The following is a 23,249-nucleotide window of genomic DNA, read 5'->3' as shown; positions in this document are numbered from 1 at the left end:
TATTTTGTGATTCTGCCAATGTAAAATTAAATTATCATAGTAAAGAATGGTGGTAAATTTTAAGCTAATTTTGTCGACAATTTGAAGATTAATTTTAAAAAATACTAGCATATAAATCACTGTGTATTAAACCTAATGTATGTCAATGAAGTCAAAAGCAATAAACAACAAACACAATGTATCTTTTTTTTTAGTTGCCAAAAGCCTCAGAACAATCTAAGCCTTTTTTAACACAAAAAATACTCAACTAATAGTGAATACCACAATACCTTAAAAGTTTATTAGCAGTCAGTGATGTGACAGTATATTCAAAAGTATGCAAGTACAAGCGTGCTTTTCTTAAGAAGAGGCAGTACATTACGTAGTAACAGAAAAACATGATCTTACAAACATCAGAAATATCTTATTTTTATTGTCATTAATGTTTATATTTGTGAAAGACAGCTTAAACTACATGATAATACTGTTACTTCTTCAATAAGATTATATAAAACCAATGGTGATACAACTATACTGTATACATACTGATGAAATTGGAAACCCAATAAAAGGAATACAATTCAGAGATGGGGGTATATAAGAAAATAATTGTTAGAAGAAGAAAATACCATGCTAACAGGTCTAACCTGTAGCAATACCATTGAGGTCATTCACGGTAAACTGCAAAAATATATTAATGTGCATACACCACATACCAAAAGTGCCAGTTACAAAAATGTAGACAATAATATTGAACCAAACATTTTCTAATTCACTCAAATGTCACAATTATAAACAAACATAATAAATGTCAAAAAATATTATTAAATGGTAGCAAAAAAAAGAAACAGCTGTGTTCAAAATTTTGCTTCAATATGGCAAATGCCAACATGGCATCTTCACTGGCAGTACTGATTGCTGTACTAGCTTGCCAGCACAGAATGTATGTGTAAACAAATAAGCTGTATACAGCTGCTGATATGAACATTTGGCATACAGTCTGATAGCATATTCAATTGTTTTTAAACTAAATACTGCATCATTATCTGGATGTTTTGGAAGTAGCTGAAAATGCTTGTGTGCTACCTTATGTATTTATGGCTTTATAACTCAAATCTAGGTTTATATAACAAACCTTGCTATGGTTGAATTTTAGTCTGCCTAATAACATTTAAATGAAAGTAGTACATCTATGCCTAATAACTATTGCTCTTGAGGAGTGATTTTTGTAATTTTTGTTCTACACCTTTGATATCTGGTGTATAATACACATTAACAAAATATCTAAAAGCTATAACCTTCACTAAACTCAATGATATTTTCACAAGGTGAGCTTACAACAATACTATTGTTTTCCTATACCTCACCATTTTTCATTTATTTTTCTATCAACTGACTTTTGATTGTTTGTTTGTTTTGAAGTTCGAGCAAAGATACAAGGACTATCCACACTAATCATCCCTAATTTAGCAGTGTATCACCACCTACTGCCAACTCATGGGCTACTCTTTTATGATTGAATAGTATGTGGAATTGACCATAACATTAGAATACCTCCATGGCTGAAAGTGTGAGCATGTTTGGTAGGATAGGAATTTGAACCTTCAACCCTAAGAATGCAAGTCGAGTGCTTTGACTTCCTGGTTATGACAAACCTGACTGACTTTTGAATAACCCTGTTCATACAATTTCTAAGGTATACAATAATTAGAATTTTCTTTTGTCATAATTTCTTTAGACAAATGATGGACCAAAAATTTATGTAGGTATATAAGCAAGTTTACAAGATTCTATTGATAAATGACTTTCTTCTTGCATTATATAGTTATTCAGTTAAAATTTTGTACTTGAAACTAAACTCTCAAAAATCAATATAATTTATATAGAAATTGCCTAAAACTTTACATAAAAATAAAATGAAACTTTTAAACTGCAATTCTGTATGCAGTGCCATTGCCAAGGTGTGTTCATGTTAAACCGGTACACTTGCACATGGGTCTCCTATACAAAGGAGTTTATAGTCACAAATATCCATAACTTCACATTATCTCACCTGTTTCAAAACAAACAAATTAATACAATTTATTCTAAAAGTTTTCCTCTCACATTAAAGTATAAACTGGTTTCAAAATTATGTAATTTCAGATTTATTTTAGAAGGAATTACTTGACCAGTTTTTTAAATTACTGTGTTTTCACTTTCTTTTACACACAAAAAATATATTAAAAATTACTCCATTTGGTTGTTAAAAGTGCCCTATATTTTTAACATGCAACAGGGGGCTTTGTGCCACCCCCCTGTTGCATGTTGAAAATATAGGGCCTGTGACAACAAACCTGTTTGTCCCACATTTTATATTTATGTCTTTTATAAAATTATTAAAATGTTCATGATAATATTTCTTTCTGCAACTCTACACAAAAAAATCTTGAGATTCTTAAGTTCAGAGAATATTAAATAGTGTTAAGCCTAATATTTACAATCTATTTCATGTTCTCTAGGAATTTTGAACATATGTTCAAATATATATTTCCCTTATTTCAAAAGATCTGAAAATGTTCTTGTTATCCCTTATTGTGAGTTTTGATGAATGTATATCTGAACAGAATTTGTATGAAACAGGAACTAATATGACTTCAGTCAACATCAACATACACTTTCTATTTTCAACTAGTTCCATAAGTCATATCACAAGAGGTGTGACTTAAGGAGATACTGTACAATGACATTTATTCTCATGTCTGAAAATATATTTTGGAAGTTACCTACAACAGATGGCACACAAATCCATTCTGTTAAAGGTGTACGTAACAATATAGATCAAAGCTGCACAAAACTTTGTAGATACAACTTTTCAATAGTTCCTTGTAATGAAAAAAAAAAAGACCACTCATTTGACTTAGCCTAAAAATCTGTTTTAAACTGGGATTACCAATTTGTAATACCACTCCTCATTACCAGATTTAAGAAAGCATTAAATTTACTATTAATATATCATGCTTGTACTACTTGTCCAGCTTTCAAGGTGTCAAAGGCCAAAAAATTAATTAAACAATAAATCACTATTTTAACTGTAACCAAGTGTGCTGTGACTTATCTATGTATCATCATATTAATATCCTGCATGAAAACGTGTTTTACTTTAATTGCTTTAATTTTTTTAATAAATCCATTTTAGTACCTTTCTGATAGTATGCTAGACCAGAACTCAAATTCGGTATATATATTCCACATTGATGACTATTAATTATTTAACAAAACAAATTTTTTCTTTGCTGTTTATTTTAAAAAGTTGTGAACAAAAGAATAAAATCCCCATAAACTGAGAAGTAATATTCAAAATTTAAATTAAAATAAATGTTTTATAATTTTCTAATGTACTTATTTTTTGCTCAATAGAAATAAGCTTTTTTTTATTAACACATGTTTCGTGCATGTGTGTATACACACACACAGAATTATGAAAATATTTTATCAAGATTCCTTTTACTTCTTATTGATGAGAAAATATTTTTAAAAGAGCATATTTGTAATATAATATTTAAGAAACATTATGACAGTTTTCAGTGCCCAATCAAGAGATGTCTTCCTAAATATCTCTTATAAGCATGTTTTACAAGCAATAAAATGCACTTATTTTACTTTGAAATACTAAAACAGCTTGATTAAAAATGTAACTCCATAATATCTATACTCTCACAAGAAATATTAATTCTAAATGAGCTTTAATTATAACTTTGTGAATAAATTATGAACAGTATTAACTTCAGGTATGGTACTTGCTTTTTATTTCTTAGAATATATTTCTTTTTTGTAATTCTGAAATGTATCTAAATTTTTACCTTCAGAAAATTATAAAGAAATTAATACTAATTCTTAGTACAGACTAAAAAAACAAAATAAAATTTAAACGGTAACGTGTAAATACACAGTGCACAAGGCCAAACACAAAATGACATGGTAACAGATTTCTCAAAGAAGGAATAAAAAGACATCAAAAAATGCCAAGACAAAAAACAATCCACAAAGAAACTTAAGACAGATGTGTTGACACAGAAATCACAAGGAAACAAAGCAGTTAAAAGCAAGAATAACAAGAAATATTCCAAGACAGAAGCATCAATCTAAAATTAACTAGAATATAAGAAATTTAAAGTGTTGACACAAAGAACAACTAGAACTAAAAATTAACTCAGAAGTCAGAGAGATACAAAATGTAATCCAAGGATAACGTCTTAATGCAAAATCAAAAAGTTATCCACCACAAACAAGTCAACAGAAATCAACTGGAAACAAGTAATTAAAAATAGATGCAAGCATTGACAATGAAGATTCCATGTTTTCTAATACGTGACCTCTAGATTAACATTAATATAGTTTTATACAAATTTATTTTGATCGGTAACATATTTCATACATATGGATCAGAGATATTTATATTCTGTTTACTGATTTTACAATTCAATAATCAAACTGAAATGTCTATCTACCCTAGTCTCTCATACTAGAAAATTTAAGAATTTACTGACAAAAATTTATAACATCAGGCTCTTTATCAAAAGTCAAACCACAATGAAGAAAAGTTAATATCAAGAAAAGTAATTCTTTAATAAATTATGTCACAAGATTCTGTTTTTACACCTCACTCAACTTTTTGTCATATCACTTAAAATTCAACAGTTATTTTAAAAAAAAATTCAACAAGAGGATAGATCACTTGATCATGCTGTGATGTTTTGGTAAAATATTCTTACATAACTGACTTCTACTGTATCCTATTCTCCATTTCTCAAACAACTCTTTGAACATTATATTCATATATATAATTTTAAATTTTAAATGCTTTGATTCTACCTACAGTATATTATTGAATTTTATGAAAATAGATTAAATGGAACAGGATTCAAACCAACATACCTACTAATTAGAAAGGTTATTTTAATCAGTGAGCTACATTTTTAGTATAGTTTATTAAAGCACCTTCAGGGTTAGCAGGGAGTGTTGATTTTTAATCTAAGTCTGTCAAAATTCAAAATGAAATTTTCCATTTCTCCTTTGACTTCCTAGCATCCCAAGTAACAGCTAAGCAGCAAAGGAAATATCTACTTACGCTCCACAGTTTCAACAATTCATGTCTAATATCACAGGCATATACAAAAATGAGAATCTCTGCTCATCATTCAATCCCAACTTCTCTTAAGAAATGTTAATCATAACTATACAACATTGAAAGCATGTTTATATTTAATAGATCTTTCATTAACTTTCAGATAAAAGTTTGTTTTAAACACAATGGTGGACTAGAGAAAATATCATCACTTACTTTCAAAAATAGCAATCTGAGTGCCTTATGGTTATAATTTTAGATAGATAACAATCTCTTATGAATTCACTTTAAGCTAATTCTATGAAGTGCTTTATGTTAAAACAGATGAATTCCAAAAGCTAGAAAACTAATATTGTTATTAGAAGAGAAATAAAAACTAATTAGAAGCATTTACAAATGTCTTAATTTTTTTTATCAATAAAATTTCATAAATATTCCACATGTAAAACAATGACTGTGCTGATGTATAATTTTGCAAGTATAGAAATTACTATTTTGACAACACAAAGTGTTTATCAACAATGATCTGTGATATTTTAAAATGACAAAAAATTTAATGGATTCAGAATTATGTGAGCATATATCTACTGTGAGGAAGTAAGCTGTGAAGTTTAAAAGTATAGTGAATTTACTAAATAAGGAATGAAAAATCTATACAAGATCCATGATTTCATTAAATTAAAATTCATTGATTGAAATTTATAATAATGAATCAACCAATTTCAGTACAGATTTGATCTGTTTTAACACACAAATCCACAGCACGAAACAGAATAAACTGTACATGCACCCTAATTCAGATTTTCAGTGTGTACTTTTGAAAATATCAACAGATAAAAATCAATTATGAGCTTTAAACATGGAAGCATTCTCAAAATCCTTGTGCAAGGACGGTTTATATTCAGTATTTCAATCTACAAATTTCTGTAATACTAAAATATGTGGCTTCTTCAGCTGTAATTATAAAATAAATCTAAAGACAAAACCAAAAAATGCAAGGTTTTTGGGGAATGCTAAAATCATTGATACGTGGAAAAGTTCTTCAACTAAATTTTTAAAAACGTTGCATAACTAATTATAAACAGTTCTGTACATATTTCTTCTATTCTTACTGAAGGGAATATTTACAGACCAGTAACTCCTTTATTCAATAAGCTCTGTGGGATTTTGAAATTTCACAGAGTGAAATTCTTAACATATGCGAGAATCTTTTCTTTGTACTAACATCATCTTTCCTGCAACAAAACTATAACAAGTTCTAAGTCAGTTAAGATTTACAAGTTATCCTATTTGATAGAAAATATAAAAATAAAAGGTATTTTTTAATGTAAAACATAAGAATTTTAGACGCTAAAAAATGTAGCTTTACATATTAAAAAAATATAAAATTATTTATTTTTCTAATAGGTTAACTTAGGAAGTTAGAAAAAAAAAAATGCTTTCCTTATGCAAATTAAATAGTTTTTCATAATGTGTTTAATGAAAAATTAATTATGTAAACACACTATTAATAAACATTTTCTGTGTTCCGAAATCTTGAAAGAGTATCCCTTTAATATAAATGTTTTTCACATGTATTAAAAATCACATAGAACTCGTGTCTATCAATGAGCACTATGTCATGATTTGCTGTGGTCAATATACTCTAAGGTGAGCTGTACTATTGCTCAGGAACATTCAACAATAACAGTATACAAAACGTTAACAACAACAGGATTGAAAACAACACAGAGTATCAGTTTAGTTGTATACACATATCTTGAAAATCTTAACGCTGCTGCCGTGTTATAAATCGATAGTGAACAGATGTCAAACAACAGCAATATAACACTTACTAGTAGTGAGAATTAACCACACACTCTTAATCTATGTATATAATGGATTATAACATCATTAAACATCAAAATACCAACAAAGTAACCAAACTGGATGTGATTTCCACATGGGGGGAAGGGGACAAGAACAAGATAGTAAATGCTATATATATATTACATTTTCAATGATAAAAACTCTAATATGTATATGTAATTAACAGCAAATTAATTAGCATGTCTCTTTTGGGGAAGCATTGTGAGAAATAATGTGGATGTGTAGGAGATCTTGCAACAACCCTGATGAACCAGATCGGTGAAAAGTCACATTAGTGACAGACTTACGACATAGGAGAACAGGAGAGGATCGATGGACGAAATTGACTGAATATATCAGTGGAGAGGCCCCATGGAATTTTGCCGAGCTCTCTTAGCTTCTTCTTCGGTAATCTGCTGCTCAATAAGATACTGTGCAGTGCTAACAGAACTAGGGGATCCCGTTATCGTCACAATTCGATCACGAGTTCCAGGTGCAAAAATTCCTTTCTTAGAAATCTGAATATTTGCACCACTAAATCTTTGTATCTCAACCAGTGATTTTCCTCCAGGACCTAGAATGGCACCTACAATGTTTTCACCTACTTCAATTTCTAGCTTACTTGATTCAAATCCTATTTGACGATCACTGGGAGTGGAGCTTTTCTGGATAAATGAGGAACCAGGGCTGAAGCTTGTCCCAAGTCCAAAGGAATTGTTATTGATGGGTAAGTTAGGCACTCCTGGAGATCCCAAGGCAGGTGAATTTCTTCGAAAGGGATCATAAACTGCCTGGTCTGCTTGAAAAAGATATCTTTCACCTGATTTACTAACTGTGGGTGAGGAGAAATTTGGACCAAGTCCTAATCCTGATATGCCATTCCCTATGTTACCACTAAGTGTACCAAACATGTTGGATGTTCCACCCATGGATGCAGAAGAGGCAGCACTTACAGGACAGGAACCATCCATGGCAGAAATTGCTGTGCTTGAGTTAAACATTCCTTGACTGGCCAAACCACTCGGTGGAAGAGCTGCACAACTATTAGAGGCAGATGTACTAATTCCCATGCTACTCATCATTGGTGCTCCACCCATGTTATTTATCATACTTCCCAAACTGAGTCCTAATCCTAGCACTCCATAACTTGCTAGTGTATGCATTGCTGCAGTGATCTCTGCAGTAGCCTGATCTGAGTATCCATTTCCTCCAAGCATTGCTTTAATATTTTCAATCAGTTGAGCAATGCTACCTGGAGTTCCAATGCTCATTCCCATACCAGCTGAAAATTGCATAACTCCAGTTGGATTGCCTGCTCCCTGGGGGCTCCCAAAGTTGTTGTTAATAGTTGGACTTAGACTATTTAGACTGCAGTTAGAACTGTAGCTTGTGTTGCTTGCACTCACTCCACTACTTCCTTGAATATTACCAGCAGCAGCAAAAGGAGAACCAGTTGGATTAAAATTTGCCACAGGTCCAGATGTTTCTGCATAACTAACATTCAAGCAACTACCACTCTGAGGATCTTCAATAATCTTAGCTAAAATCATTTCACAGGCTTTTTTGTTATTTTCTACTTCCCCTATGACAGTAATACACCTTTCAGCTAATGCATGGTCTTGCGCTTTCTGTGATACTTGCACATATGCACCACTTTCTTCTTTAATCTGCTTAATGTAACTTCCACCTTTTCCAATGATCATTCCAGCAGTGCTATTGGGAACTAATATTTTTACCTAAAGAAAGAAATAATAAGGGTATTAAAATAAAGGTGACAATCTCTTTTTAAATACTTGTTTTATCTTTATTAATATACAGTTGTACATGAAAATTGATCAGAAATTATATACGATTAACATGTTTTATATACAAAAAATGTTTAATATGTGTACATGGAAGCCAAAGTTTAAATACCAACCTTCCTTTACATCTAGCTTTTCAAAGTAGGTTAACCTTTCCTATTGAAATTAGTTTCATACTTCAAAATCTCAACAGCCACTGTTTACTGACAACAATTATAGTTAGCTTAACATAACACAATATACTGAAGGACCTCTACCTCACTACCAGTTAGATGAATTTCAACATACTACTATCTACTAAAAGTATTTGAATATCCCATTATTTGCTGGAAAGGGATATACTTGTCAACAGAGTTTAGTCCTAACAGAAATATCTTAGGTACTGGATTCTGATAAAAAGAATATATAATGTTTTAATACAAAATTACTTTACAAAGTGAAATGTGCCTAATGATCATTTCTCTCTTGATTATTCTCATATATATTTCAGTCATTTATACAAAGATAAATAATTAATAAATAACTACATTTCTTCAAGGAGCTCAATCCAGATAAACTATTTAAATCAATAACCACAAAGGCCATTTACATTCTTAATAATACAGATATTTTATTACATTTAAAGAACTTCATTTTTTAAGAAATAAAGTAAATTAACAAAACTATATTTGAAACACGTTGTCAATAATGTACTAAATACCTTCAGAAAATAAACTGAGATTAAAGTACATAGTGTTCACCTCTCACATTTGTTATTCCTTATAACGAAAGATGAAAATATTCTGTTAAATCATCTTTTGGTTATACAAAATTTACATTATATTACTTGCTAAAAACGTTATAATATTACTACAGCCCAAAATTGTAGTTCATGACTGTTTAGGGCATGGATGTTATTCTACACGAGTTGGTATATTCTACTAACAGTACACACACATCATGTTACCCAAAGTATAGGACAGAATATCTTTTGTTCAAAATGGCCCGCCTTCAATGAATTTGTATGTAAACCCCAGGTTTCACTGCAACACACACTGAGTTTAAGTTGAGATGAATTATTACTGAAGCAAATCAACCATGGGTTGTGATGAAGAAACAGAAGATCAACTAATAACTCTTTAACCCACACAAACTGAAATATTTTGAAAACTCAAATCTGGCATTGAACTGAATAACCACTACTCTAATGAGAGTGTACAACTACAGGCAAGTACAGCAATTGGTTTAAAGAGATTCAAGCTTCTATATTTTACAAAATAAGACTGCAGTTCTTAAAATGCTAATCACAAGTGTATTATCATTTGGAAATATAAATACTATTACCTATATTTGTTTTAGGTGGACAGCAATTTAGATATGGATGTGACTATAGCATCCCAACCATGATGAATGGTAGGGTTAACAACATAGTACAAGCTTATTTTAACTTGTATGGACTTAAACCACTGATCACAGTTCAGAAAATGATTAATTTCTTGCTATATTCTAACTTTCCAGTTAATGCTGCAACAATGAAAGTATGTGAGGAAGGAGCACCATTTGTTCAGCATGATAACATACCATTTCATACAACATGCTCACCCAGTAGCTTTTTTTGAAAATGACATCAAGAACCTGACTTGGCATATCAAAAGCCAAAACCTGAATTTAACTGACCTACTCAAGAATTTTCATGACATCACAAAATGAACAGAAGATATCAGACCTTGAAACCTAATAACTCTTGAAATTGGTTTGCTAATGAGAGGTTGACTATGCAACTAGTTGTGTACTAATGACTGGAATGCAACCTTGGTCAATATCATAGCTGCTAGAAGTGATGTTATTTTTATTATTAAACTTAGTCACATTATCAAAGAATTATCTGTAAGCACAACTTTGTGGGTGTGTGTATGTGTGTCACTCACACCAGACTATACAGGTTCTCTTGCACTAATATACATGTAAAAAAGCTCTACCTAACTCACTTGAGTTTCATAATGGCAAAGTACTTGTATATGATATTTTTTGCACATTTAGCTATTTTATCCTCATAGACATAAAAAAAGAAGTTTTTACAACTGACTTATGATTGGTTAAGCAATAATAATAGATGAAAGAAAAAACAAGAGAAGAAAAATAACATCCATGACAGTGAAATAACATAATAGAAATTTCACTGTACTGTAAAACTGTACTGGACCCAGCAAGGTAAACAATAAAGATAATTTAAGTTTTGCAATTTGCATCTACATCATGTTATAACAATATTCAGAACTTTGTTGAAAACATCTTCTGAATACTTTAGATTATCAGGCATGTTTAACATTTTTCACTACAACATTTTAATGACTGTGTATATTTGCAAAAAAATAAAGTATTAGTGACAACAAAAGTAAAGTACTTGTCTTTTAATCTCATTAATTTCCTTTTATATTTCATAATCTTTTTTAAATTATAGTTCTGGTATTTGCAAACTTTGCAAATTCATTTACTTCCAACTTACGTAATTAGGAAAGAAAAAATGTTCATTCAATTACTTCTAAAAAAACAAAAGAGCATACAACTTTAAGATTAATTATTTTACAATATTTGTCTTTACTGTATCTTTATTTTTTTCAAATGATTATACAAAAAGACAAGAACCCTTTCCAATTTATCTGGACAATACAACAAGGTTTTTCAACATTTTCCAAGACTGAACTCTAAATCCAAAACACTTTCACAAGTTTGTCACACTTTTTGTCTCTTATAGTTCATTTTCAATCTTTTCCTCCCTATATCTGTATGTATTCTCATATCCTTGTGGCTACAATAAGGAAAAATATACAGATTAATTACTTTAAATTAGAAAGTCCCTTTTGTTTCCAAATTCAGTTGAAACTATTAAATTTTTGTGGCTCACATCCAAAATACTCCCAAATACTTATTTTGAAATACATATAGATTATTACAGCCTAGAATTATTAATTTATGTGTTATTAGATCCACTACCTCCTAATAAATTTAGAATAAAATATTGTCAATAATGAACATACTCAATATGTAAGCCTAACCTATTATGAATGGTGTGAACTAGTATAAAAACAAGTCAGTAACTTAAGGGTTAACCAGTTTTTATCTATACTCCTTCAATTTAACATGTACAAAGACACATAGTTCAGCACACTTCATGAGACTATTACACACACATAATATTTTACCTGCATATCTCGTTCTGCAGGTTGCTTGTGATCAAAATCAATAGCCATTTTAGCATTAGGATCAGGTTTTTCTTTGATCTTTTCCATTATGAACTCATGAGCTTGAAAAATTCCATCTACATTACCTGTAACAAGACATACTCTTTCTGTTGTTCCTAAAAAATGAGATGACACAAATTATACACATGCTGAGCTACAGTGCTTACAATGACAGTAAAATTGAGGGGGTTTATTTCAATAGCACATCCCACTGTTCCAGTTCCTATAAATATACACTAGAAACCTCATTTGAAATTCTAGTTATTTAATTTTAATGGAATTCTGAAATTCAGCTAATATTTTATTAACACTATTAAGATTTTAAGTATTAAGAAGAAAATCAGAACAGTTAAGGGTATGACATACAAACAGTAGCATAAACTAACTTATTATTTGTAGATTTTACTGTAGAAGCAACATACCTGCATCAAAATGCATGAACTTCTGACACAATTCTCTAACCAGCATTAACCCAAAAGAACTGAAACACTTGCATAATCAAATGTCACAAGCAATTACAGTATCCAAATAATTTATTTCTTGACTTATATTTAAAGAACTAAAAACCATTAGATTACACAGTATAAAAATTCCTTATCACAATTAATAATAAGAAGTGTGTTGAAGTTTCAGTTGTTCAGAGTAAATGTTAAGGTTACAGACAAAAGGCTAGATTTGACTTAAGATTAATTGGAAGTTATATAATGACATATCATGGGTGAAATTTGGGATCAAACTGTGTGTACTTAAGTATTGTGAATGTTGTGTACACTATAACAGAAAGTGGGCATGTAACTTCTTCACATTCACCCCTATAACCCTGCCTATAAGAGAGAGATACAAAATTTACATTGATTTTAAGTCACACTTGATATTGCTAATAAAAGGACAAAAAAAATGAACTTATGTGATCTGCAAAGAATGAAAACTAAATATCATGTAAAATTTTCACTGATTTCATTGAGCTGGTCAATGGAATTTTTTGTTCTGTCAGATTTTTCAAGAAACAGAAAATAATTATATATACTTAATTCAGGCTTAATCAGCAAAATCTCTGAATAACAACTCTCTTAATGTTCTCATGTATCTAACTGTAAAGTTATATGAACTCATTTCTCACCACAACAATATTATCACATGTGACAGAGCATCCATGGCCAAACTTTTGGTGTTTTTGGCTTTCTAGGCATATCTTCTCAATATTCTTTATTCTCCTGATGAAGAACAGTGAACTATTCAAAGGCACTTGATTTTTCAATTTCATTTGAAAACCATTACAACTTTTGTGTGTGGTTCTATATACTAACTTCATAAAAAATCATATTAGGTAGGCTTTTCATTAACTTTTTTTAACTATTTGATAATTAATGGTGGTTATAAATCCAACACCTAATATGCATACTACTACTGATATAACTGTACATATTTATTAAGCATCTTATGTTCCCCAGTAGTTACCCATCAAAGTACTATACAGGTTCAATGCAGTTTGACTTCAGTGACCAGAAATAGCATTTTATTTTGAGCATGATACACTTATTATCAAAGGTATTTCTTATTACCATTATATAATCAATATACAACGTGCAAGTTACAACACTTCTTACCGAAAAATATATCTCATATAGATAGATCTCTGCACCACAGGGTTGTTACATCACAATAGTGCCATGTAAATTCCTGCACATGCCAAAAAACTTTCAACACAGGTCCCACCCTTTACGTGTCAACATATTGTGCTGCCAGCCTATGATGCACTCATCATTAGTCTCTTCACCAACACATCCTTCATGCACAATAATCCCTCATGAGCACTAGCATCTAATAAAAGGCTCTTTCTTGACAAGGAAAACAAAATACAGAACAAATAGGATGGAGGGATAAGAAGTGGTGTAAAGAGGTGAGTATCTATATGAAATACATTTTCAGGAAAGGAAAATAATTTCAAAAACACTACTCGCTTCTCTGCACCAAAGAGTTAGAATCTAACAATGAAGGTGAAGATGGGTTGGTGCAAAGAACAAAAACACTACTCACTTCTCTACACCAAAGAGCTAGAATCTAACAATGAAGGTAAAGATGGGTTGGTGCAAAGAACAAAAACACTACTCGCTTCTCTGCACCAAAGAGCTAGAATCTAACAATGAAGGTGAAGATGGGTTGGTGCAAAGAACAAAAACACTACTCACTTCTCTACACCAAAGAGCTAGAATCTAACAATGAAGGTGAAGATGGGTTGGTGCAAAGAACAAAAACACTACTCACTTCTCTACACCAAAGAGCTAGAATCTAACAATGAAGGTAAAGATGGGTTAGTGCAAAGAACAAAAATTCTACTCACTTCTCTGCACCAAAGAGCTAGAATCTAACAATCAAGATGAAAGATGGGTTGGTGCAAAGAAAAAAAATAGACATAAGCTCCTTCCTAAAATAGTAGCAAGAAGGGGAAAGACCATGGAGGGTTACATTTACTAGGCTAAGGGTAGGGGAAGTTAAAAGTGCAGCTCTTAGAAAAACAAAACCCATCTCAATAATGGAATTTATCCAATTTTATTTTGGCATTCATTGTTACGAAAAAAGGTAGGGCAAAAAAAAGTGTTACAGGAACATTTTGCATGGTGATTAAGTGTTATTAAGGTGGCCAAATTTTAAGATTGTTCATCACTTGCAGAAAACTTCATTTTAACAGAAGGCACTGAGTAGGGACATAATCATACTGACCAACTCAATATATATTCGTGGGAAGCATTCCCTGCAGGGCAACACTGACCATTCAGTAGGTTTGATTGTTTTTGAAATATATGTATATATATATATATATTTATTAAATAATGTAGTTGAGATCTTAAAAAAAGAAAGAAATTCACAACTCATTATCAGCTGGATAATGAAGAGTGGAGAGAGACAAAGCCATAGTAAATAACACCTCCCTGAGGTGTAAATAATGAAACAGAATAAGTCAGGGATTGTCCCCATCTCTACCTACAAAACCTTACATAGGGTACATCAATGGCTAGAAGAAAAGAAGCCATGAGATGACAAAAACGATGGGGCATCACTTATAGTAGAACAAAGAGGCTAGATGGAGTAAACAGTCCTATAACCTAACCAGGTAAAGTAGAAGTTGCTAATGGGAAAAAGTACTGACAAGTGTCCTAAAAAACAGTGGTAAAAGTAAGATAATGACAAATACACCATACTGAACAAAGCAGATGAACTCAGCTGGAATGACCATTGGGGAAAACAAAAACGAATAAGAAGGATGAATGAATAAAATATCCAATCACCTTTCCAAGACACCAAAAAAAGATCAACCTGCTCCTATACAAAATAGTGTGAGAGGGCAAAAACAAAGTGAGTGATAGCTTCAAAATGGGGAGAAAGGAAAAAGTATTTCAAACCAATAAAAGAACCACACCAGACACAGAGGATCTTCACACAGAACTGTACAGTATGAGAATAAAAAGCAAATTAGTAGAGACAAGGAATGGAGAGGAGGTGGAAAGTTAATGATGAAGAAGCATTCACATTAGAAGCAAACCCATTAAAGCTCCATTATTCTGGTAAGGGTCCAGGCCTAGGTAAGATAATCAATCTGATATCAGGGCCTAAGCATTTTAGAGATGATAGATCACCAACTGTATGTGGTAATTGTGGGCTCAAAAGAGAAGCACCAGAAGCAGGAAAAGAAGTCACTGGAACAATAGAAGAGTTGGTTGAACAAATTGTAAGACCAGATGGACAAGACAGAAGATGATGATAAGCCTGTTGAGTAGCCACCACTCAAGGGCTTAAAAATAGATAACTTGCTCCTTAAGAACAGACATCAGAAATGTATCAGCCATCCAAAACTGCACCTTACAAGAACAAAGACAGTAGAAAGGTGTGATCATAGGAATGGCTATCATCCAGCTAAAAGCAAAGAAAGCATTCACCATGGATGTTGGTGCCTACATATAAGTAAAAAGATCCCACAAACTAACTTCTGAGCCTGGAGAGCTCCAAACAGATGCACGTGTTGTTACAGTGAGGAAAGAGGAACATTCACAGTCATATAGGATTGAGTAATATACCATAAGAGATGAAAAGAATATAGTGTATCTCTGGAAATACCTGCACTGACAAGCCAGAAACCACTGATGAGGACACTAATGGACACATTAAAAACCAGTTAGTGAGTCAGATAAGAGATCCCTCCTCCACACACAAAAATTCATGCAATAAAGAAGACTCTCATATGAGAGTCCTGGTATCAAAAGCTCCATATAACAAAAACAACAAAGTAAGTTAGCTAGCCTCACTTATGAAGTGAGAGAGAGACTCCAAAGTGCATGAAACAAAAGGAGACTGAAATGTATAGCTGATCCAGCCACCCCAAATGAGACAAGTCCCAAAGGAATCATTGGAAAAGGCAAGTACAAGCTGTACACTTATACAGTAATGTAGCAATAAATCTCAAGAACATAACTTCTGATTAAAATCTCACCAAATCCACTAAAAAAAGATGGACCATACACAACTTAGAAGGACTGAGAAACAAATATTTTACCACTGCAGTCAAATCAAACAAAGCAAGTAGTGAGCAGAGAAAGTGGGATGCAGAAAGAGTGTCTGAGGCCTTAAACTGGATCATCCATTAACAGAAATAGCATCCACCAGAAAGGGGAAAAGCTATCTTTGTGGAAATGATAAAAGCTGGAAGTAAAATCTCAAAGTGAGGTTCAGAAATTGTCCCATAGCATTTAAAACAGTTGAGGTGTAGAGAAGAAACATAGGATAAACCCCTAAAGAATTCAATATGCTGTAAGAAAGAAAGTCCACCAGTGGACAAAGTGGGAAAGCAAAGCTCCTATAGAACCAGAACTAAGGAGTGGCTCCAGAAACAAATCACCTCCAAGAATCATGATATTCAACTCTCAAAGAAAGGTACTGTGGATAGTAACATGAGGACAAGGAACAGAAGAGCTGACCCCACAATGCAATATACAAGAAACCTTGTGGGGTCCCTTAGTCCCAAGGGCAAGAAACCAAAGTGAGAAGAGATGACTGCTGAAAAACTGTTATATGCTCAAGATACCAGTATTGAAGAGACACCCAACAAAAACCACATCACAAAGAGAAAGTATATGAAAGAGGTTCTAAAGAAGAGACTGAAGGAGACAAAAATCAGGAATTAAGACAATCTGACAAATTACATCTCAGAAACAAAGAAATCAAGGTAATTGGGCCAAAATGGAAGGCAACCAAAAGCAAAATTGAAAACAGGTAAGTGCAAGTTGCCCCAGTAAAGTTGAAATGATCATGGTGAAAAAAACTGCCAAATGAAAGAATGCAAAAGTTGAGCAACAAGTGAAGATGAGTAGAAGAAAAGAAAGGAAAAGGATGAGATCCTTAAACTAAAAGAAATGATTAAAGTGAAGAAGTCTCATACAAAAAGGGAGCCCAAGATTCAACAAAATCTTGGAGAAAGAGTAAACAAAAGATACAGACACTGAAGGACAACTAAGTACACACTAGAAAAAGGGAACTAGAAGCAAAGGCACGTATGAAAACAAACGTTGTGAAACACTAGACTGGAGCACGTAACAGAAAGAGAAAGTCTAGAATCCTGGATCCCAATGGCAATAATATCCTTGACCATCACTGTATGTGCGTGCACGCGCGTCTGTGTGCAGTTGCCACTACAATAATGATTCTCTTTCAGATTGTTTTGGTAGAATATTCATGATGAAAGTTGAATGGACAGAAACTGCATGTTATGAAAACACAAGTGTAGAGGATGTATTGAAAGTCTTCTGTAATTCATCTTAAGGTCAGTCTATATATGATGTAGTCAGTCTTTATAATGTATTAGTGGACTGTGGAGAGTGTGTTATGATTGGTTTGTTTATCCATGTTTTTGATTTGTGGAGAAATTTCCGATAGATTCAACCATATGTTACTCACCTCTAATCTGGAATATCTGTTTTAATGGTTTTATTGTGTTAAATGTAAAATGATTTTTAATCTTTGTCTTCAAAACTTGTCTGTGTCAATCCATCTAGTTTTTTTCAAGTTTATGTCCAGTTTACATGGTATGTTCTGCAATGGCAAAATGTTATATTTTCTTAAGTCTTTTATTTTTGTTGCTAGTCTTCTCCAATTTTTCCAATATATATTTCAGTGCAGGAACACAAAATTTTATAAATGACAACTATGTATTCCTCATTAGTAGTTTTGTTTTTTACCAGAATGGATCTCAATGTCTTGTAAGATTTCCATTGGATGTCTATGTTCAACTTAGTGGCTAAAAAATTCGAGTTTGTCCCTAACATATAGGGAGTAAATGGTTGTAGTGGGAGTGTTTTCCATATATTTTCTTTCTGTTGTGGTCTTCTTGGAGGAGGAGGAGGTATAATCATTTATTTAAAGCACTCTATGATCTTTTGACATTCTGTTTAAATGGATGACTAATTGAAAATATTTTCTTCTCTCTTGTTAAGGCATTGGATTATATCATGTTTTATCGAGTTTATGATAAGACTGGAAGTGTAGGTACACCTGTTAGTATGGATAAATTTTCTCTTATCTGCTGATTAGTACATCAAGAAATGGTAAGCTGTTTTGATCCTTTACTTCAATGCTTAAATGGATTCTTTTGTCTACAGAATTAAGATGTTCTAGGAAGGTTGGCAAGTTTTTCAAAACCATGGAACCAGATAATGGTGTCTTTAACATAATGTCTGTAGAAATTTGGTTTTAGTGTGTGTGTGTGTGCATGAGAGAGCTATTTCTTCAAAGTCTTCCATGAAAATGTGTGTTATAATTGGAAAGAGTGGTGATCCCATGGCTAGACCATCTGTTTGTGTGGAGAATTTCTTGTTGTATTGGAAATGAGTTGACTGTAAGCAAACGGTTGTTAGTTCCATGATGGCATCTCTCTTCATGTCAATTCTGTGTGGTAGAGTTGTTGGTTGCTTGATTTGGTGTTTTATTGCACAAAGCAGCTGGACTATCTGCACCAAATACCCAGTAAAAAGTTAAAGTAAATTTAGTAAAATTTTGGGAAAAAAATAATTAAGGTAAAACAAAACAAAGTTTAAAAAAACAACAACACAAATAGCATTAAAACCAATGTTTACATCTATCTACAGTGGTAAGAGAAAAACTACAGTAATACAAGTTGTAAAGGACTTTCTGTAGCATAACTGTAATTATCATAACTCTCCAGGAAGACTAACAGGTAAGTTCAAAAACTACCGTTAGTCACCTGAAGTCGGCCTTTCCAGTCCTGGTTCTGAGTTATTTGACATTATGGCCATTTTCAAAAAGTAAAGTAATAAATGTTTTAAAAGAATTGTAGCAAAATTTTAGTAACACCTCGCCAGGATGACTAACGGGTAGTTCAAACAGCAGCATGTCACCTGAAATTGGCCTTTCCAGTCCTGGTTTCAAGTTATCTGACGTTATGGCCATTTTCTAATTTTAAATCAAAACTAGATGGACTGTGATTCTTAAAATGGAATCACATTAAAAAAGGTTTAATGTATAAATTAAAAACTTAGATGGCATTAAAAAGATTAATGGCCTTTAAAAAACTAAATAGATTTCTGAGGTGGAGAATGTCACCATCACTAATAACACTGTCTAATGTTTTGGATAAACCTTGGGACAGAACATGTTTAAAATGATGCCCTCATTGATAGTCATGACGATGGCAAGACAGTAAAACTTGGCTTATTGTAACATGAGTGTTACACAGACTACACATTGGTGCATCAGCCCTAGATAAAAGAAAACGATGAGTTAAAAACTGACAAACATATAGTTTAGTTTGAACAACTTCCTCTTTCTGATCCTTATGGAAGCAAGTCCAATATGAAGTTTTATTTGGAAAAGCTCGTTTTCACATTGGTCACTCCAAGTCAAATGTCAACTGGCACAGAACCAAGCCTCGAATACAGAACCATAGTCCATGTATGGATCAGGCACAGCAGTGATAGTGCCAGAGCAGACAGATTTAGCTGCAGCATCAGTGAGCTCGTTCCTGCAAATATCAATGTGGCCTGGTATCTAGAAAAACTGGATAGAAATAGGATGTTAAACAAAATGGGTCACTCAGTTTTGAATATCAGCAAAAGCAGGGTGTGAACTAACATGAAACGATTCCAGGGCCAGTAGAGTACTAAGCAAGTCAGTATAAATAGTACAGTTTCAGTACTGCTTAGTTTCTATGTAATCCAGGGTAAGAGAAATGGTGTACAGTTCAGCAGTGAACACAGAAGCTGTACAGGGAATTCTGCGAGCAACTACCAAACCACAACAAACCATGGCAGAGCCTACACAGTCACCTGATTTTGAACCATCTGTATAAATGGGAATGGAAGGATGGTTCGAAAGATGTTTAGCAAATAACAGACAGTATTTCCAATCAGGAGTGTCTGCTTTCCTCAGATGGCTTAAAGATAGGTCATATTTGGGGACTGTAAAAAGCCATGGTGGGATGGGCTGACCAGTGGATTCAACAATTTTATCCAAAGAAAGACCCACTTCATCCAACTGCACCTTGATACAAAGGCCAAAAGAAGCAAGGACAAATCATCTGTTCTGAAAAAGTATGGCTCACTGAAGAAGGAAAACACAATCCCAAGTGAGATGCTTTGGAAAGGAATGAAGTTTCAAAGCATACAGTAAAGAAAGTTGAAAATGGCAGAGGTGCAAAGAAGACTCATGAGATTCTAGGTATAAGTTCTGAACTGGGGAAGTGTGGAAAGCCCCAGTGCAGAGCCAAAGTCCTTGATGATGAATATAGTCCAGCATCTTTGAGGCTGAAGTCCTGGCAGAGCCATAGACCAGTGATCCATAGTTGAGTTTCGAACAAATAAGAGCACGATATATCTTTAGCATAGAACATCGATTCTCTCCTCAAGTGGTGGAAGAGAAACATAGAGGATGTTCAGTGTTCTTGTACCTTTGATCTGTAGCTGCTTGATGTGTGGTATAAAGATCAGCTTACAGTCAAAGATAAGCCCAAGAGCTTTGTCTCAGGGACCACAGGCAGCATAACTTCACTGATACGGAGTTCAGGATGAGGGTGAATATCCCAGTGAAGGCAAATGTGCTGCAAATGGTTTTAGGTACAGAGAAGTTAAAGCCGTTTGCTGTGGTCCACTTCAGTAAACAATTGAGGGCAGTCTGTAGCTGCCACTCAATATACCATGTTTAACGACTGACATAAGATGTGAAAGCTGTCGACAAAGAGCCCGTTTGCAACAGTAAGAGGGAGTTGTTAAGTGACGACATTAATCTTTATACTGAAAAGTGTGACACTCCAAACACAGCCCTGAGGGAATCCATGTTCCTGTAGAAAAGAACGGGTAGGTGTCAAACCCACATGAATTTGGAATCTCCTATCCATTAAAAATTTTTATTAAAAACAGGCAAATGGCCATGTAACCCACATATATGGAAGTCTTACAAAATGCTATACCTCCATGTTGTATCATAAGCCTTCTCAATGTCAAAGAATATTGACAAAAGATGTTACCCTTTGAGAAAGGCTTCTCTGATTGACATTTCAAGTCAAATCAGGTGGTCCACGGTGGAGTGCTATCACTGGAACCCACCCTGGATGGGCAAGAGGAGATTGTTTGATTCGAGGAACCAAATGAGATGAGCATTAACCACCATCCTCTTTAAGGTCTTACAGTGATAGCTCATCAAAGCAATTGGATGGTAGCTTGAAGGAATCTTGGGATCCTTCCCAGGCTTAGAAAAAGGTGGGACAATAGCCTGGCACCAGGCATAAGGAAAACATTCTCCTGCCAGATCTGGTTAAAAGTAATCAGAAGAATAGCAAGAGAAGCAGGAGATAGATAGCACAGCAATGTACTGCCAGATCAATGAAGAACCAGTTTGAATTCCAACAGTGTAAAGAGACAACTATAGTCATAGAGACAATCAGCTCAAAAAGAAAGAGATGATCACTTTGCCTGAGTCTTGATGGTTAAGAAGGTGAAGCAAGAAGCAGAAGTCTTAGATACCTGGCAAAAGCTTTCACCTAGAGTATCAGTAATACTCCAGGTATCAGCTACTTACTGGCCATCAGAGAGCAAGATCAAGAGGGGGACAGAATTATATTGCCCACTGACCTTTCGAATCTTGTCCCATATGACTTTGAAATTGTAGAAGATATGGTGGTTGTGAACTTAATCCAATATTCCTTCTGGCTTTGACATGTTACCCATTGAGCACATGCGCAGACCTGCTGGAAAGCAATGTAGTGCAAGAGTGTGGGATACCTATGAAATGTATCCCAGGACCATTTTTGAGCCTTCTGTGCCATGTAGCAGGTAGGATTCCATTACGGATGAGGAGATCATAAAAAACTTGTCGAAGTTTTAGAAAACATTGAGCAGCTGCTTGTATAACACACTCAGTTACTGATGCCATACAGTCGTCTATTGATGGCACACAAACGATGGCATGATAAAGTTCTGCAAGAGCAGTGAAGGAGGGCCAGTTTGCTTGATCCAGCTTCCATCAGGTCACGTGAGTTGGGTGGTATTGACCAAGGCCAGTCTTTCTCAAAATTATCGGAAAATAATCATTGTCTCATGGATTATTGTCAACCCTCTGCAAAAATTGGAAAAATAGTGAAGGGGAGTAAATTGAGAGGTCAATAGTAGTAAAGGACTGACTAGATGCATGAAAATAAGTAGAAGAACCAGTACTGAAAAGAGAAAGGTTGTGATTAGAGAGTATATGCTCTACAGAGCAACCCTTCCTATCAATATCAGCATTTCCCCAGAGGGATGATGTCCTTTAAAGTCCCCCAGGATTAAAAAGGGAGACAGCAACTGTTCAATAAGAGCATCAAGGTTTGATTGATCACAGGTCTCTCCAGACAACAGGTAGAGAGAACAAACAGTGATGGTACAACTCAAGGAAACACAGATGGCTACAGCCTCCAAGGGTGTGTTAAGCAGCAAAGATAGGGTGGGCACATGCTGATCAACCAACAGTGCAACCCCTCCGTTCACTTGTGTGATCACAGCCTGTCATTTCTGTGCAAAGAAAACTGCCAAAAGGTGAATGTATTGGCAGGTTTAAGAAATGTTTCCTCTAAGGAAAGAGATACAGGACAGTAGCAAGCAATCAGCATTTAGATGTCATCCAAATTAGAACGCAAACTTCGACAGTTCCATTATATCAAGGTGGCCATTTTTATTTATGTGTAGGTGAATTGAGTAGAGAACCCTTCTGTTTATGACCACGTCCTTTTTCTGTACTGTCATTATTCCAGGGATATCT

The 23,249-nt window shown here is 33.6% G+C and overlaps 1 protein-coding gene across 7 annotated transcripts in view; it reads right to left on the bottom strand.

Moving 5' to 3' along the window:
* Positions 1-257: 257 nt before the first annotated feature.
* LOC143229817 (RNA-binding protein Pasilla-like) overlaps positions 258-23,249 on the bottom strand; it is a 45,955-nt gene continuing 22,963 nt past the window's right edge. For all 7 annotated transcript variants that reach the window (XM_076462622.1, XM_076462621.1, XM_076462619.1 and 4 more), the window contains 2 exons: positions 11,919-12,073; positions 258-8,670 (listed from right to left, as the gene is read on the bottom strand). In XM_076462622.1, the coding sequence (XP_076318737.1) occupies positions 7,291-8,670; positions 11,919-12,073 (1,535 nt within the window). In that variant the 3' untranslated portion in view covers positions 258-7,290. The remainder of the gene's footprint in view (positions 8,671-11,918; positions 12,074-23,249) is intronic.

This window comes from Tachypleus tridentatus, chromosome 10 (genome assembly GCF_004210375.1).
Source record: "Tachypleus tridentatus isolate NWPU-2018 chromosome 10, ASM421037v1, whole genome shotgun sequence".
In the NCBI taxonomy this organism is placed as follows: domain Eukaryota; kingdom Metazoa; phylum Arthropoda; class Merostomata; order Xiphosura; family Limulidae; genus Tachypleus; species Tachypleus tridentatus.
This window is presented reverse-complemented; position numbering and strand designations above follow the sequence as displayed.